Here is a 19,027-nt window from a genome sequence, read left to right as displayed (position 1 = left end):
GCATTGCGCTGCTGAACATAAAGTTGCTGGCTTGATTTTCAGTCATGGTGGCTTCATTTTTGGAGGAACCAATACACAAAAATGCCCGGGCTAACATGATACTAGAGTGGTCGAAATTAGGCCCCTACGGTACATGTCTCGTGGCTAAGGTGGTGTTAAAATGGTATTCGAACTTTTGAACTTGGGCATGGGCATAGGCGTGCATATAGACTCTCGTCCCATACATTTTCATGGGCAGTGTTTCTAGACATCGCGTTACTGCAGGTCACCACAGATTTTTCAAAAGGTTTCGAGTGTTGCTAAAGTATTTTGGCATAGTTGAGAGCCTGCCTTGTCTGCGAAGTCTTGTTTTAGGGGGAAGCTTTTATAGTTTAGTATTGATTCCTATCGGTCTTTATGACCATGTTGCGTACCGGAATTGTGGCAAAGCGACTTTTCTAGTGAACCATTAACTAAACCAAAGCCCACTATGCACCCTCTTGCGAATAATAACCTACATGCCTCGCTCGCTTATCTGTATGTGCGTTACAGACTTGTCGCGGTCCGACTCCTGGTGTCGTGGAGTTGCGCACATAGACGCTACCTTAATGACGCTGGAGATAGTGGCTTACACTTTGTTACAGGGGCGAGGGGCGGATGCAAATATTTACCCGCATACGTAATGCCATAATCAAAATAGATACCTCTTGGCCTCCACTAAAATCGCCGCACTACATATATTCAGTACTGTGCGGTGCAGTGAAGCAGGCCTGAAACGAGCAGTTACGCAATAATTCTTACAATCAAATTATGCGTCATTCGCTGGTAAGTCATGCTTTGGGTGCGATTGGCTGCAGAGTTGATGAAGATCCGTTTAGTAGGGCGGGAGTCGCCCTAATGAAGCCGCTTCTCCACCTGCGCCCACCACCTACGCTAAACACATTCACTCTACGCATTCGTTTAGTCAATATCCTGCTACACCCTTTATTCCAGCCATAAAAACACATCTAGTTTTCAAAGTATAATTTTACGGACATATGTTGGCATAGGCGTGGACGTGTGAGGGTGTGTGTGGCATGTAGGCATGGAGGAAATGCATGTAGGGCCTACAGGCCTGCTTGGTGCAGCAATCTTTTTGAAAAGGTACTTTCGAGGAACGGCTGCTTGTTCGCACTCAAAAAGCCAGCGGTTTGTTAATACAAATCTTTTAAAAATTCTCCTTTGTTAGGCAATGGCCTAACTGCTGCTACAAACACACGCTGCTACAAAATTTTGAATCGAAATCGAAACCTATTGTTACATGTATACAAAACATTTATTGTTTGTTTTAGTTTTTGGTTGTTCACAAACAATATTCTTAAATTTAAAGAATTTTAATATTTCAAATGCCAACAAAGCCAACTTAGCAGTTACAATCGCGGCGACCCCTGGTGCTCGGCTGAAATGTGGCGGTCGGTAACCGGCGCAGCAAATTCGAATCCGTTGGTGCGGGCATTTCCAAGTGATTCGCGGTTCTCTGACAGTGGTCGCCGGTTTTTGCGTTGTGCTTAGCGACGGTAAGCCTTGGCGCTGTCCCGTGGGCTCAAGAACTGTCGCAGGTGGCTACGCCTTGCTCGTTCCGGTGCCCGCTTCCACTGACGGCGTGGGGTGACCGGCACTTCGCCAGCTAGGACAAAGAAAACTCAATTTCGTGATGTAAGTATGCTCCGCGAATACGAGGCTCCCTGCAGCTCTGTCGACTTCGTTTCTTCGGACTTTTACTCCTGATTGAGAGTCTGAAACACGATTGTGGGCCCCCAAAACGGGGCCCTGGCCGTAGGGTTGCCACCTTTTCCCGAAAAAAAAAACCGGCCCTTCGGTGGAGGTGGGGCGTGTTTAATTTGTGTTGAAAAAAAGACGCCATGTTTTTCACATGCAGTGTCATTTATTCTAGCGTTTCCTTAGAGAGAAATCAACATAACGTTTGTGCTGAAAGTAATTGAGAGCTTGGTTATTGCTCTGTATGTGCAAAGTAAGCGCAATTGCTGACCGCGGCGGCAGCATTTCGTTGTTTTGATCCTCCCTTAGGTCTCCCTCCATCTCAGACGGGTGTAGGAACAAATGGTTTCGGAACTTATGGTCCCGGAACAAATGGTCCCAACTCGAAAGTAGGAACAAATGGTCCCGGAACTTGTGGTCCCGGAACAAATGGTCCCAGGCACCTCTTCAGGCAAAATGATTCCATAAAACTCGCCTGGGTTCTCTGTTCAAATTTGTTGCATCTTGCTTGAGTGCAGTTTATAATTTCAGTTTTTAATTTGTTTTCTTTGTTCTTCAGATTCCGTTAAACCGATTATCTCAATTCACGCTATTGTAACGATTAAACGCGGTATTTCTGCCAACCATGCTTTTTTGTGCTAGTGCAGGGCATTACACGATTGGCCCAGTTGGGGAATTTTTTTATTCGTATTTCCACCGTTTTTTTTTTTTTTCGGCCTTTTTTTATTTTTGTCTAACCGTTTTTATACGTTGAAGACGCATATTCTTATTTATTACTTCTCTCTCTTCCGTTATTGGATTTTTGTAATGTTTTCATTTTTTCTGTTTTCGACTTTTTGGTTTATCGAAATGTCGTTATTTCAATTGTCTGCTTTGTCACTCTACAACCAATAACTGTGCTACTCGTAAACACAGGGAAAAAAAAAAAGAAGACATGTGGGAAACATGCGGCTCCATCCATGATTTACAGAATACGTACAGACATTCCTCAGAAAGAAGCGCCATTAGTTTCTTGTGAGCAAGCACTTTACGGGTGCGTGCGTAGTGAGTTCTCTGCCCCCCGCTCCCCCTCGGAAGTTTTCTCAGTCACTGCAACTATTTCACGCACGGCCATGCTTAACGCAACCTTCCCGTTTAAAAAGATAGTTTGTGAGTACGGCAGTGTTCCAGGAAGCCGCACCTGTCGCGAAACGCCGCTAGTAAGCGAGGTTGGTGACAGGCACAGCCTCGAGACATGCGGACATCTGATCGCGAGCATCGGCTGAGCTGCTGGTCAAGCCAGGCTGTCGGGACAGTCAGCACCACGACAAATTTCTTCTAAAGAGGGCAATGAGCTCCATCTCAAGCAAAGAATTGTTACCGAAGCGAGTACACTTAGAGCCACTACATGAGAAAATTATGGCAGCCCGTTATTGTATTCGCTTCAAACACCGGCCGAGGGCTGCCTAGTACACGCTGATTTTGATTGAAATGTCTGCCACTGGTTTGCCTGGTATTCGGAATAACAACAACAAAAAAAGGCGAGTAAAGGAAGCACGCGAGGACGTACATGTGCGGCAAAAAATTTGTATACCGCATTTCACTCAAGTAAATTTAGCCTCAGCAAATATATTATATATCAACAGATGCAAAATACATTGTGCACAAATACAAACATATAAATATAAATACATTGACCCCCTTCCTTCACTCATACAGGCGCTCATGCATGCGAGCAATGGTGGTGGGACCATTTCTTCCTAGTTTGAAGTTGGGACCATTTATTCCGCGACCGATCTCAGACAGCGCACTCGCCCGGGTATTTTCTCTGCTCGCGTGTCTTTGCGCAGCTTGTCGACACATGTTTGTCGTCTTAGCTGTTGAATTGACGCTTATAAAACGCCAAAACGGGCATAATCATGGCACACACGCCAAAAAACCGGCCAATGACGGCCGGTTTCAAGTATGGACCGGCAACTGGCCCGCTGTTTAAAAAAACCGGTCGGGCCGGTCCGCGGTGTCGGGCCGAAAGCAGTGATGCGCCTAAAAGAGGGGGGGGGGGGGTTGGCATTTAACTTTCCCATTCATTCTAAAGAGTTCACAAAATCTCCTCTGCCCCCTGGCCATAGATTCCACGGGGGTTTAACCGCTTTCCCGACTTCTGACCATGACTCTGCAGACAGCCATGCGGACAGCACCAAAGGCAGCTGTCGTGGCTCACATTGTAATTTACAGATACGAGATTCAACCTGCAGAGTAGAGCCTTTTTACAACAATTTGTGGATGTCTGGTGCAAATATTTTCTTCTGCCCCTGGAACAGTGGTGAAGTACGTTTTATAAACTTCGTTTTGTCCCCTCCTTGGTCCTTATTATGGGTGCTTTTTTTTTTTTTTTTCTGAAAAGGCAGAGGTCTGCAAATTGCCTTTCGTTTAGTACCCTTGGATTTAAATTCGGAGAGGTTATGGCAGGACGTTTCCAATCGCACTCTTCCGCTTTCATTGCAGGGCGATACCAAATGTGAAGACTTGGTGCCTGGATGACTTCGAGATTGGCCGACCGCTTGGCAAGGGCAAGTTCGGGAATGTCTACCTGGCCCGAGAAAAGACAACTCAGTACCTTGTTGCCCTCAAGGTAAGGTCTGAAGGTGCCGAGTGGCTTTACACCAAGTGGTATGGTTCTAAGAAGTTCTTTATGACCCATTCAGTGTTGAACAATTTGTTTCAGTTGGGGGTAACCCAAGAAGTGCTAGGGTGTGAGTTACATGGCTCATGTGCTCAGAATTTGGATAAATAAATAGGCTGTGTCTAATCTCATGGCAGTTTCCAAAAAGCTGGCTGGCTTAAAATTTGCTGAATATTATTACGTCCCAACGTAACCTAACAAAACGTGCCTTACCGAACGCGTCATAAGCTACCCAAATCCAGCCAACCTGCAGCAGACCTAATCTCACCCAGCCCAACGACACCGAACCCAACCTATATTAAACGTAATTCAACCCATCTTAGACGTCCTGTACGTCGACCTTTTGATATTGTAAAAACCAGAGTAAAAAAGAAGTATTAACAAAATCACGATAACCGGAAATAAAAAAACATCGCATTGCACTGCAATAATGTCAGACTCGAACCTGAACCTTCTCGATTAAAACCCAGTACTATACCACAGCGCTACAGGGGCAGCTGGAAACATGGCTTTTTAGGGAATATTTATCCTGTAGAATCTCCGGGTGGCGTTCTTAGCCAATGAGAGGCGACTGCCGTGAGAAATTTCTGACGGCAATTCTCACGGTTGCCGGGATAATAGACCCGACCAAATAAATAAAGCAAGCTGTGTATATTTTACATGCCTTTCTCAATTATGCCGATTACTTAACATAAATTAAATTCTCCCTCGCTTTCATCCAACCCCAGTGAGGGAACTTCCATGTTTTTTCTTTCATGGAAGCAGCATGCCTGTATTAATTGCAGCTTGCAACTCATCGCTGAGTTACGAGATTGAAGATATTGTGTCCTGCCTGAGCGTGTCGAATATCCTGTCTAGGTATAACTTCGCTTGAATGGCTTGTGTCTGGAAGGAGTTCTGCGGGGTGGGCCATACTAGACGGCGATATTTCCACCGCAGGTGATGTTCAAGTCTCAGCTCCAGAAGAACAATGTGGAACACCAGCTGAGGAGGGAGGTGGAGATCCAGTCGCATCTCAGGTGGGACACCACTCTGTCCTGTACGGTCTTTCTCAGAAGTTTTTCATCATCATCATCATCACCACCACCAGCCTATCTAGGCCCACTGTAGGGCAAAGGCCTCTCCCATTAATCTCCAATTACCCCGGTCCTGCGCTAACTGTGACCAATTTATCCCTGCAAACTTCTTGATCTCATCTGCCCATCTAACTTTCTGCCACCCCCTGCAACGCTTGCCTTCTCTAGGGATCCACTCTGCTACCCTTAATGGCCAACGGTTATCTTGCATTCGCATTACATGTCCTCCCAACGCCCATTTCTTAATTTCTACTAATACGTCCTTAACACGCGTTTGTTCCCTGACCCACTCTGCTCTCTTCTTGTCCCTTAGTGTTACGCCTATCATCTTCGTTCCATTGCGTGCTGAGCCGTCCTCAATTTAAGTTGAACCCTCTTAGTGAGCCTGCAAATTTCTGCCCCGTAGGTGAGTATCGGTAAGATGCAGCTGTCGTACACTTTCTTCTTCAGGGACAATGGTAGGCTGCCATTCGTTCATTTACATATTTACAACAATTTACAATTTATTTACAACAATTTGTTTTGATCCACCATAGTCCCACATTACCAACTATGACTGTAAATCACTAATCAACCAACTCTCACAATCATTCCCGGAACTCTAAACGTATGCATCATTTGGAATGCTTTCTATTCTTACCCACGGGATCGTCGTCACTGGTAATGTAGTTTAGGTCAACCTGAAGAGCCGAGGGAAAAAAAACTTGCCCTGAATGTGTTAATTGCATTTTCAAATTGCTGCCTAGTTGTCCAAACTGGGGAGTAGTGCGATGGTCACGTGTTAGTTCAAACTTTCTTGGGTATCTATACTTTTCACACGATGTTTTTTTCTTCTCCCTTAAAGTTTGTAATGTAAACAGCCAGGTGAGCAAAACAACCTTTTCTGCCGAGTTTCTTCATGGAGAGCACCGCGTACATCTGAATTGTTCTTGAGGAGGCTGATTAGGTTGGGCGGTCTTGCCATTACAGCTTCCATCTGACATGAAATTTAATGACAAGAGGGAGGTTGCTAACCTCGCTTTGCACACCTTTTGCCGTGGCTCTACACTTGTGTGTAAAGCCCAGTCTGGGATTACAAAAATAATAATTTCGACATTCACATAATAATAAAAATGTCTTACAATTGCTTAGTTTTTCAATTTGATATTCTCAACGGCGCTCCCTGCTATCTATGTAGTGCAGCTCGTACCTTGTGATACTCTGGTAGAAAAAACTTTATTGAAAGGCTGTTTCAGTGTTATGTACGTTCAAAACAGATGAAAAAGTGAATGTGAGTTGCCAAAAATTTGACTTTTTAGGCTCCTAGGGTGACACAATAAATGTTGTTCTTCTGCTCCAAATCAAGGTTCTTCTGCTCCAAAATCGAGATTTCGCTGCTCCAAAAACTGCTCCCAAATCTGATTCAGCTGTCTCACCCCTGCACAAGGGATCCAGGTTCGGTTCCAACCTCGGGAAGCGTTTTCTTGAGGTGCTTGATGTTCCTTCGCTTATCATCACCACCATTGTTTTGTGAAGCCCATTGTGTAAAGTTGGCTTTCCTGCTGTGCGTTTTGGTGATGGGTCAGTCGCCATCACTGAAACGTAAAAATCTTCGCTTTAACACTTTGCAAAACAGTGCAGGCCAAAAAAAAAATTCTCGCATAGCCACAGTTTCAACTCCCACAAGCTGCCCGTTATTGCAGTTGGCATTGCTTCGTGCTGATGTCTGTCGGTGGACAACAGAGTGCTCCCTGCTGTGGAGTGGTGGGCAGTGTTTGACGGTAATGCCCCTTGTCGCCAACGTTCCTGCAGGCACCCGAACATCCTGTGCCTGTACAACTGGTTCCACGACGACACACGAGTCTACCTCATCCTGGAGTATGCACCCCAGGGGGAGCTGTACCGGAAGCTCACCAGTGCCAAGTACTTCACGGACCAGCGCGCTGCCACGGTGGGGGCTCTTATTCATTCCTTCCCTCAGGGGTGGAACTGCTGTGCCAATTGCGCCATTGTGCGCCAATTTGCCCTGCTGCGCCAAGCTGCGCAGAAACGGCAATTTGCACAATTATTGTCCATTGAGAGCATAAAACGCCAAATTTAGCCAAGTCTTGTCGTCGTCCGGGCAACACAGCGCTGGCTACGCAATAGACGCAGCCGCATCCACGCCGCATCCATAGCCACGGCAGTTCGGTGCACTCGTGGTTTCCTCGTGGAGTGTATCGCAACGTTGTTATCGCCGCGGCTTTCCCGGAAGGCTTTCACCAGCATGAGTAAAAGTACTTTGAACAGTTATCTAGTGATGTAACTTGAGGCATGGCCTCTGGAGTTTGCAGCTGCTCGAAGTAAGACGAACGACCCCGTCGCACATTCTTCGCATCAGTAGTTTTTTTATAATTACTATTTTTGCGCGAATACGCAGTTACTGTGGTGATTGAAGTCTAATTTTTCGGAACCTGCACGAACCGAGAACCGCAACGACGCGAGCTTCCGCGCGAAGGGCTTTTCTGCGATACTGAGCGCATGCGCACGCTCCTTTAGAGTGTTGCGGCGGCCGCTATCACTTTCCTTTAAAACAGTTGCGTGCAGCGCGCCACACAGCCGCCGTACTCGTTCGCGCGCCGACGAGGCCCGACTCGACCGCGAAAGCGGGCGTCTTGATTGGATGCCGTGCCCGCTTTCGCCTTCGCGTCTATTACGGAATGAGGCGTCGTGAAATCGCCATCTTCGTTCGCTGCCTACCTTTGCCTGCCTATGATGCCTGCCTTCTCGGTCGACGCGGCAGCGGCGGCGGCAGCTTGCTGCGAATACGGCATCATATTGTACGGTGCCCGTCTTTGTGTTGGGATATGAACTCTCACGAGTACGAAACACAGCGAAAGACAATCCAGCGGCTCGAGGCGGCTCTCAGCCGGCAGAGGCGCAGGCGAGGGGAACGGAGACCTTTGTGGCGCCGCCCGCGCAGAAGCCCGGGCCGAGGCATCGTCGCGAGGACGACAGTATAGTCGGGGTGGGGGTGCGCTGCGTCGCACTTGAACCCACCTCCGCAGGATATTTATTTCTCAATAAAGTCATTTTCTCTCTCTCTCTCGGCGAGCGCCGCTCGGGTAGGGCACATTCATGACGCCTGATTTCACGGTTGCGGTGACGGCGGCAGCGGGGCGGCGCACTGCACGCGATTGTTTTAGCTCGAAACTACTTTCCCAAAAAATTAAAAAAGCAGCCACTGTTAGTAACATAGTGTTGATTATTATGCAAATAAAGGCCAAAAATTCGCTACATTTAAAGGAATTGGCAAAAAGCAGGTTTCAGTCCTGAGTAAAGGGTAATATCAAGGTGCCAGCTCCTATTTAATTTATTGCGCTCCTTCTAAATAATTCTGGCCAATTCTATTTTTCATGCAGTTTTTGGATTAGTTGTTCTTAAAAGTGCGCTCAGCCGCACTATTTAAGGCCGTCAGTGTGCTCCAAAAGTGCTCCGAAGTAGCCCCTAAATTGCTCCAAACCTGCTCCAAAATGGGATTTTTGCTGCTCCAAAGCTGCTCCAAAATAAGATTTTTGCTGCTCCCGTGCCTGCTCCAAAAAGCTAGACCCTGCTTCCACCCCTGTTCCCTTCTGATGTCTTTCCTGGGCCATTCGAGGCTGTAGCTGTGTAGAAGATAGCTGCCCTTGTGTCTAGCTAGTGAGGTTTTATGCGAGGAAAAAAATAGCATAGTGAAGAAGTTACTGCAAAGATACTGCAAAGACAGAGAAATATTTGCACTGTCATCGCCATAAGTTGTGACACGTCTTAACTACTTTTTCCTGGGTTTTATATGCGAGCGAAGTCGTCTGTAGCGAGCTCCCTCGAAAGCGTGCGCACTTGTTTGTTACATAAATTGTATATTCATGCCTTTAGACGAAATGTGCTCAAGAAACTGGTGAACTCTAACAATGTTTTTTTCAAAGGGATGACTGTATTGAAGCACTTACATGGTGAGATCGTGGAACCTGTACATTCATGAGTGTCAGTTCAAATAGTTTCTACAAGCAGCATTGTTTTGAATGCGCAGACATCTGCCATGTTTTATAGCCAGGGGTCGGAATGTTTTCTTAGGCCGCATATCGAGTATGGGCGTCGTTCTGTCAGCAAAGATGCTGTGTTCCATTTCCATTGCAGAGAAGCCTAACTGGACACGCATGTACATTGAAGTCCTTCCCTTGTGCAGTACATCTACCAACTGTGCCACGCCCTCAAGTTCTGCCACGCGCAGAAGGTCATCCACCGAGATATCAAGCCCGAGAACTTGCTCCTGGGATACCACGGGGAGATTAAGATTGCCGACTTTGGCTGGTCCGTGCACGCCCCGTCGTCCAGGTAGGCGGCCTGCTGGTGGTTCGTTGTGCATGGTTAGAACTGAGGGATGACCCGCCGTGGTGCCTCCGTGGCTGAGACGCTGTGCCATTGAGTCCAAGGATGTGGCTTCGGTGCCAGCTGTGGGGGCTGCTTTTCTGATGACAGCAAAGGGAAAATGGTTGTACCTCAAGATTTGGCACACGTTGGACAGCCCCAGGTCGTCGAAATTAATCGGGAACCTTCCACTATGGCGTGCCTCGTATCCCAGGTGTAGCATCAGCATGTTAAAGGGACGGACCACCAATTTTTGTCGCATACATGTTCTCTAGCTCGTATCAAAGCCAGCGTTTTATAAAGTCGAGTAACCACGGGCAATTTATAAACAAATTGGCGGAAATTATTTCAATTTAGCACCAATCTTTCCGAAATCTGTAGGATGCATACCTGCCAACTCTCCCGATTTACCCGGGAGGCTCCCGATTTCTTACCTATTCTCCCGATTGTACGGGCATAGCCAAAAATCTCCCGATAAACGGCCCCAACCCCCATCTCGAAAAAAAAAAAAAAAACTGCGTTATGCAGCACGGCCGCATTGGGATTGCCATCATGAGCTGGGTAGCTAGCCGAAGTCGGATGGGGATCCAAGCCGTTTGTGTGCATGGAGTGTACAAGCCTAAGTTTGTTCACATGTGGTCGGGACAATGTGTTGAGGACTGAACGTAGTAACATTCTTCTTTTCACAGCTCTCTTGACATCATGGCGTCGTCGAAACCTAAGAAGAAGTATTTACAATGTTTCTTGAAGTGTTATACTTCAAAATTCTTGTGTTTCGTGCCGTTCAGGAAAAGCGAACAGTTCGGATTTTGCGCGACTTGCGCATGCGACGTGAGCGTGGCCCACGGCGGCAAAGGAGACTTAAAGCTGCCTTTGGCGACCACTAAGCATCAAAGCAACAGCAATGAAGACAGTGTTGTGCGTGCGGAGGTTGGGCCACTTCTGCGCAAGATGTTTCTCGAGTGCGAAGAGGCGAAGTGCTACGGGTGCAGCAGAACGAAGACAACGGCCATTGTCGGTGAAATGGCTACAGAGGCACAAGGTGCGATGGTGGAAAGCCTGAAGCCTCGTGTTTTCGCGCTTGCAGTTGACGGCAGCAACGACACCGCATTGCAGCTTTACCCTGTCGTGGCAACCTACTATGTAGAGAAATGTGGGCGGGTTGAAAGTATGCTGTCGTGCTAAACCTAGTTAAAAACGAAAGATGAATCTTGTATATAGACTAGACATCGCACGTGCTGCATTAAAAAAATGCCCCCCCGCCCCCCCCCCCCCCCCTCTTGCTGTGAACCTCCCGATTTTCGAAGTCCCCAGATTGGCAGGTATGAGGATGGCGGTTTGTAGTGTAGAAACTTGACACTACAATACTGTATTGTCGCGCGTATAACCCGCACCGAAAATGCGAAAATTTCTGTGGCAAAATAGAGGTGCGGATAATACGCGGGGTTTCTCCTTTAGTGCAGCTTCACGGCAGTGCGTGTTGTGCCGTGAAGCCGCACTTTCCAGTATCAAATGTGCGAGCAATACGCGAGGATTTTTTTTTTTTTCTCTTCCGGCGAGCTGAAAGTGGGGGTGTGGGTTGTGTGCAGGGGCGGGTTATACGCGCGAAAATACGGTATGTGTCTCGGTCACGTGACCTGCAAACCTTGTAGCTACTGAAACTGCTGAAACGTTCAATCACTTATTGAAAACCTTTTAATATAAGTATTTGTATAAGTTTAAATTGTATATGTATTTTTAAACATTCTTTTCAAAATTTTAAGCACACGCCGCCCGCCGCCGCTGGGTTGCTCTCAGTGTGGCTAACTGAACCTCCATGCCCGTATTCAACGGCAGCTGCCAGTAAACAGTCCCGTGAAGGAGCTTTGACGATTCGGCCTGCGTCAGGGGCGTTTCTTCTGCCGAAATATTTGTTTTCACCTTTCAAAAATGTAACGGCAGCTTTAAAAAAAAAAAAAGAAAGGACGTGCCTGAGGAGAATCGAACTGCCGACCTCCACAACATGAAGCCAGCATTCTACCTATCGTCCATCTCGACAGATGCCGCCATCGGGCCGAATAGACTAGCGATTAAAAAAAACACAAAAAGGAATAAGAAAACCTGCAATTCTCAAATTTTTTAGCTGGGGACAAGTTTTTAAATACCGCCCTCTGTCTCGCATACAGGCAAAAGTATGTTGCCGGTCTGCTGTATGTCATGGTTGCCAAGATTATTTTTGGGGGGAGACGTACGGCTCGTAGATCTAAAAATTTCGATTTAGAAAGTTCAGGGCGTTATCAGCAAAACCTCTTGGTGTTAAGGTGTTTTAAGGGATGCCCTTTCATTTGGGATAGAGAACATATACTCGACAAAAAGTGGTTGTCTGTCCCTTTAAAGCACCAAAGTTTAAATTAGAACTGAGAGATGAGGGGACGCTGACAGAACAAAAAAGGAACGCTGATCCGTGCACAGTGTGCATTGATTCGCAATGCTGTTCCGGCCAGTGGCTGAGCACATATTGCCTGTACAACACTGTTTGCAGCTGCAGTGTTACTGAGGTTGATGCACCAATAGCTGGAACATCTCTTGCATGCGTGACACTGAATCTGTGCGGCACCCTCCGCTGTCTCAATAAATGCTGACTTGGAAGTGACATTCAGATGTCATGTTAGTGCTTGTTGGTTCGTCTGGCTTTGCCTGTGCCTACCGAGCGATCGAATCGAGCTGTTTTTGGCTTGATATGTGAGCGTTTCTCCATGCCTTCACCCCTTGACAAATCTGTGCTCAATTTACCAGCCCTGTACAAACCCTGGTGGAAATGTTATCAGATGCTCGTTCCGCTTTCTGGTGGTCACTGGCAACCTCAACCTGGGTGAGGAACAGCAACTTCGCTTCCTTCCTGTTAGATGGATCCTAAATGAGTTCCTTCTGAGAACAGCGAGGTTGACTCAACGCTGGCGCTTCTCTGTGCGCCTTCTTGGTTCGTTCTCTGCGTACTCGTCTTAGCCCGAAGATGATGTGCGACTGGGTGCAGGCGGGAGACCATGTGCGGGACGCTGGACTACCTTCCGCCCGAGATGATCCAGAGCTCGGTGTACGACGAGCGGGTGGACCACTGGGCCCTGGGCATCCTCATCTACGAGTTCCTCGTCGGCAAGCCCCCCTTTGAGTCCTCGGGCACTAACGAGACGTACCGGCGCATCCGGGAATGCAACGTCGTCTTCCCCCCACACGTCAGCAAGGACGCCAGGGACGTCATCATGAAGGTAACTGCTCTTAACGCTAAGGGTAGAAAGTTGGGCCAGCTGCAAAACCTATCCCTTTTGATTAAGCCACCAAACAGACACAGCGACGGAGGAAAAAGACAAGGACGGGCTCTTTCTCGTCTTTGTTGGGTGTTTGTTTGGCACTTTAGCAGGGGTCAGAGAGCTGTGCATCTTGCATATAGAGGGCAGTGATTGCTTCACCAGAAGCTGCTCTAACATGTAAACATCCGGTCACAGAATTCAAAATGGCGGCCAGAGTCAACGGCATGGAGGAAAGATCTTATCGACGCCATCGCAAATCTCTCCATGCTGCGGGAAAAAATTTATGGCCTCTGCAAGCTTCATTCGTCGAAAGCGCGATTTGGATTAAACTTGCCGGGCAGACGGTGTAGCAGCAGAACGTTAGCGTGCGCCGACATCTCTTGCATTTGCAGAGCCAGGAAGATCCACCCGACTATGTAAAAAATCGAATAGTAGATACTCGTTTCGCAAATGGATTTATTTGCGGAGGTACTACAGTCAAACCCAGTTATACCAAACTCGCAAAAAAACAGCTATCAGTTCGATATAGGGGATAATTTGATATAAGCATGCTAAGGGATTGGATGTCATAAAAGCATATAACATTTATAAAACACTTTATTGATTAAACTGCCTTACTTTCGCACGAAATAGTCCAACATCTTCGGCTTGAACAACTTTGCTGCCTGAGACAGTACGCACTTCTCCACACTGTGAAGAGTCTGAGCAGCTGAGGCCGCAACCTTTCACATTTGTGAAGAAGCGTCGGACTAGTGCAAGTGCACCAATCACTTCGGAGGTTGTGGGCAAAGGATCGTTATTGCTTTCCTCGTTGTGCCGCTTTCACTTGTGCTCGGCAACGTGGTCTTTCAAACTTTCCTGTGGTCTCGACACCATCATCCACACTCACAAACTCGCCGACTGTTGATCCAGCAACAGCGCCCGGAAATTCTGACATCCCGCTCCACACTTTGGCAACAGCTGCGGTGGCTTCGTAGCTCTCGTGATTTTCAGTCATCACTGGCACGCACAAGCCGGCAGACTTGAAGCAATTTCGGGCGGTTTCTTAAGTGACATCTGCCCAGAACCTACTTCGATAGTGTTCTCAAGAGTCTCATGCCTGTCGGGGACGTTAAAGTACAACCCTTGCTGTGTAATATTTACCCTGAACACCACAGTGGACGGCGTAAGGCTCGCGCGTAGACCATCTCGCGACACTACAGTCGAGATGCTGACGCGGTCTTCACAGACGCGGCAGCATACTCCTCCTATTCAGCGTTCGCCTTGGCAATAAGCCCCGCCCAAGGAGGACAGGCTATTACTGCCTCTGTCAAAACACTCTCACCAGCTGAAGCTGAAGAGGCGGCAATCGCACTTGACATCTCCTCTACCCAGGCTACTACTGTTGTGACGGACAGCCAACAGGCCTGGCGGCACTTCCAGGCCGAACCGTTCACGCTGCGGCCCGCGCAATGCTGCTCCGCCACCCACCGCAGCGACAGATCCACATCATATGGACTCCAGCCCATCTGGGAGTAAATGGGAACGAGATGGTGCACGACCTCGCGCGAGAAATGACACGCCACACGAGGAGTGCTGACACCGCCTCGGAGAGATTTACTCCCCTTCTGACATATACAGAAATGACGCAACATCTACGCCTGGCCCGACGCACCCTTCCCCCACCCCACTGACACCTATCTATCGAGCAGGCACACCACTACCGTGCCTTGCAAACAAACACCTTTACCCACCCAAAAAGAGCCTGCCACTACTCCGAAGAAATGACGTCCCCCAGCTGCCCCTTCTGTGGAGCAGACTGCACTCTTTTCCACATGGTTGGTGGATGCCCCTCCCACCCTTTCCCCAAGCCGAATCCTTACAACTCTCCCGAGCTGTGGAGGCGCACCCTGTCCAGCTCATGCCTGTCCGACCAGCTTCGGCTGGTGGAGTGGGCTGTAGCGGCTGGCAAGGCATATGGGGTCCTGGACTGAGGACTTCACCTCCTGGAGAGTCTACGCAACCTTTTCCCTCAATAAAGATGTCTATCCTCCTCCTCCTCCTACTTCTCACCAAGTTTGACTCCGATTAACAATTGCCAGCTTCAGGGCGAAAGGGAAATTGGGCAGCTTTGTGCTAGTTCTTCTTTAGTGAACTAGCCTCTTTAGTGACACTAGCACTAGCCACTGCAGCAACACATCCGAAAAAGCCCACAAAGCACGAACGACTCGAACACAACTAACGGGAAAAAAAAGCATGGCGGGTGGACCGGGCTCATTTTTTGCAAGGTGGGGTGTCGACTGCTTACCCCGCACGGAGCGAGGTGAGGGAGGGAAAGAGCTGCGAGCTGCCCACGAGCAGCCGGGCGAGACCACTTTGAGGGGTGTGCCAGCGGGACTTCATCTCCCGCCCGAGAGAAAGCCAACTTGGCGGGGCGCTTCTGCGGTATTTCTCGTTCGATATATCCGTTGTTGCTGGTATTTTTGTTCGATGTAAGCATAGTTTTTGCTATATAATCTCATTGTAAATGTACTCTGTCCAGAAATAGTTTGATATAAAGGATAATTCGATGTAAACGGGTTCGACCTTGTCGGGCTTGACTGTTTTCAATTTGTATTCGAATGTTCGAGTGTTCGCCCACCCCTAGTAATCTTCACTCATGCTGCTGTATTGGCAGGAAACTTCTTTTTGGCTTATCAAATTGCACTAGTGTTGCACTTTAGGTAACCTACACCCACCAGAGTTGGCGTACATTAGTTTTGTGCGAGGCTTACTCGAGTTAGGCTTTTCTGCAAAGCTTCAGTCAAACATAAGGTTGTCAACTATTGGTTGTCAACTTTTAATACTTCGAAGGGTAACAATGCGCTGCAAATCAAAATGACTAGTCAACGCTAAGGCTCTTGAAACAATCTCTTTTAATTAACTAAATTCTGTGAAACTCGTCAATCTTGCTGCCTTTTTTCCACTGATTTCAAATATGCCAGTTACCGAGATAATGTGAGATAATTAGTCATTTTTGGAGGAACAATAGACAAAACAGTGTTTAGTCATAAAACTAATTCTTGTATTTTTTTAATGCTAAAAACCCCGTGAATGCAATAGGAGAATCGGTTTTTTGATGAACGGCTTGGAACTAATTTAACAGCTCATTAAACCTTGCTGTTTGAAATGGGCATTTGAAATGGTTCCTTGTCACTGGTACCACCAGGGTTTAATGAGCTGTGAAATTAGTTCCAAGCGGTGCGTAAAAAACCCGATTCTCTTATGGCACTCACCAGGGTTCATAGTATTGGAAAATGTAAAGACCACACTTTTATGACCAAATACTGTTTTGTCTATTGTTCCTCCAAAAATAACCAATTATCTCACGTTATCTCTGTAACTAATTGACTGACTCAGAAAGTAATGGCATATTTGAAATCAGAGGAAAAAAAGGCAGCAAGATTGACAAGTTTCTCAGTTTACTTAAGAATTAAAAGAAGCTGTTTTAAGAGCAGTGTCCCCCCTTAATGTTCAGTTCTTACAACATTGGAACAAAACTTATTCTTGAGTCAAAATATGGTCGCACTTCACTTAGAAAGCGGCACCTTCGAGCCTTGTTTTGCAGCTGTTAACTTTTTCTCCCACCTTTTCAACCAGCTACTCCGAAAGAAGCCTTCAGAACGAATCTCCCTGGACGAAGTTCTGGCCCACCCATGGATCGAGAAAAACGCGGACAAGACTGTGAAGTCGAAGACGTTCTGAACCCTGTGAAGGTGTCAACCAGGGCTGTTTTATTTGAAGACAACGGCACATGAGCATTTTCTCAGTGCCTCGCGAGATGTGCCCCACAAGAAACAATGACTGTACAGATCCAATTTCTTTTGATGAATTTTTGAGAACAGTACATTTTTAGCCCAATGCTCCCATGATGGTTTTTTATCTTCTTTTTTGTAAATAAACTCATTTTTCCCTAATCTTTGTGTGTTACGCTGCCCAGGCAGCTGGAAGCCACAAATTGGTCTGTTCACTGCAGTTGCTGCTGTATTTACTCGAATCTAGGTCGGGCTAGAATCGAGGCGATTCTTGCCCGACGGCCGGAATTCAGAAGGTCAGAAAATAAAAAAAAGCTTGCCTCTAATGTAAGCCAAATGAAAAAAGGTACCGGACTGAGACTAGAACATGCACTTTATTATGCTTGCGGTGCTTGTCATATTGTGTTCATTGCTCACTCGTCGCTGTCCTCTTTGTCAGACCTTTCTTGGGTCCTGTGAAGGCCATTCGCTTGGTGGCGCAGTTTAAAAGTTCGTTCTGCTGCTTCCGCCATTGGAGCACGTTCTTCTCATTGACGCCGAAGTCGCGCTGTTGGAGGATTGAAATTCTCTCGGCCTTCAAGACTACGTTCCTCTTAAGAGCAGCGGTGTAGTGTCACTGCTTGGTGGGTGCCATTGTGCCGCGAACACGGGCACTTCTCGAGGTCACGTGGCGACAAACGCAAGCAAGCACTGAACGCTGAGAGCTGGGTTCACAACGTTCAAACAAGCAAAATAAAGCCTGCAAGCCTGTGGCCGCGAGATGGCATTGAATGTCTAGCGATAACAGGAAGGCCGCATCCTCGAATCTAAGCTGACCCTTGACTTTCATAAACGCCTTTTTTTAAAAAACGTATCTGCCTAGATTCGAGTAAATATGGTATATTTGAATCAATGTATATAACGTGACATTCCGTAATGAGATGTGTACGAATAACGTTGTGTATGAAAAGAACGCATAGAATTGGTTTAAGAGTGTTTTCACGGCAAAACACGGGGCGCTTACTGAAAATTGTTACGATTTGTTGGTTTTCGACCAAAGATCTTATTGGAGCAAGTGACTCCACCGCTAAGCCACAGAGGCTGGACTGCTGTCTGAGCAATTGCTGCAGAGAATACCAGCTGCATTTACTAGTGAGTGTCAGAACAACTGCAGCTTTCCAAATTCCTCTCTCTGCTTTGTACTTATTATACCCTGACAGTGCCTTGATACATAGCCACATTTCATTTTCGTTTAATTTTAATGTTTTATGGCGTTTCACTTATTATTTTTGCTTGTCCACTCTCTCAATTAGTATTACGTGCAGAGCACTTTAGAGGCTCGCTGGGACCAAGTAGAGCCACACGGCGTTCTGTCGTCGCGGCACCCCACAGAGGCTTCGAAAACCAAGCGGGTTAAATAGCCATAACTGTTCGAAACTCTTGAACCACTGGTGCTATTCATACATCTACATTTGAGGCAAAATATATGTAATTAACCGCCAGCACCCGCGTTCATTTAGTTAGGAATGCTCGTTGGGTTGTAAGCGAAAAAAAAAATGGCAGTGCAATGCCGGCACGTGCAGAAGGAAAAGCAAGCACAAAAAAATTCCGCCATCTCCACGAAGTGAATGATGATGAGAGGGGTGAAGCTCCAATGCTTATCAGTAAAAGCGTGAAACATTCGCCCGCACATCATTAAAGACTCTACACGTCAAGCTTTCCACCGCTCCGTTGACAAGCCTGTCGACGACGTCGATGTTTGTGGTGGTTATGTATTGGACGATAAGAATCTCCATGGGTAAGTTAGCGAATTTGGTGTGTGACATTTTAGCCACCTTGGCCGTCGCCTTCTGCAAAGCGTCTTGTGTCGTGTACCCTCGCAGGCGACAAGCGACAACCTCTTCTTCCTCTTCTCCTTGTTGGGTTGGGCCAATCTTTGGTTGGCCAACCCCTAGGGGGATCCTGCCACAATCGTCATCGTGGTGCCGTGCCGTATACAGCAGCGAGGGACGGGACAGGGCCCAAGCAAGAAGAGCTTCGCCCCTAAAACAACCAGGGTCCGCACAGGTCCTTGAAAACCCTTGAATTTAGAAGTGTTAATTTCAAGGCCTGGAAAGTCCTGGAATTTTTAAATGGTCCTTGAAAACA

General features: G+C 47.3%; 1 protein-coding gene across 1 annotated transcript; it reads left to right on the top strand.

The window, feature by feature from the left end:
- The first annotated feature begins 1,428 nt into the window (after positions 1-1,428).
- Positions 1,429-17,062, top strand: LOC144151522 (aurora kinase A-B-like). Its single transcript, XM_077682604.1, has 7 exons — positions 1,429-1,674; positions 4,222-4,348; positions 5,339-5,418; positions 7,267-7,405; positions 9,659-9,807; positions 12,854-13,085; positions 16,746-17,062. Coding segments are annotated over exons 1-7 (834 nt in total). The 5' UTR covers positions 1,429-1,672; the 3' UTR covers positions 16,851-17,062.
- The last annotated feature ends 1,965 nt before the right edge of the window (positions 17,063-19,027 follow it).

This window comes from Haemaphysalis longicornis, unplaced genomic scaffold, assembly GCF_048455015.1.
Source record: "Haemaphysalis longicornis isolate Haplotype H1 unplaced genomic scaffold, Haemaphysalis longicornis Haplotype H1 scaffold_9, whole genome shotgun sequence".
In the NCBI taxonomy this organism is placed as follows: domain Eukaryota; kingdom Metazoa; phylum Arthropoda; class Arachnida; order Ixodida; family Ixodidae; genus Haemaphysalis; species Haemaphysalis longicornis.
Note: the sequence above shows the minus strand (reverse complement) of the source record. Positions and strands in the feature narration are given on the sequence as shown.

Excerpts from the sequence above, each read along its gene's own strand:
- LOC144151522 (XM_077682604.1), top strand. Across the intron at positions 9,808-12,853 it reads GTGCACGCCCCGTCGTCCAG|GCGGGAGACCATGTGCGGGA; the intron begins GTAGGCGGCCTG and ends GACTGGGTGCAG. Across the intron at positions 13,086-16,745 it reads CCAGGGACGTCATCATGAAG|CTACTCCGAAAGAAGCCTTC; the intron begins GTAACTGCTCTT and ends CTTTTCAACCAG.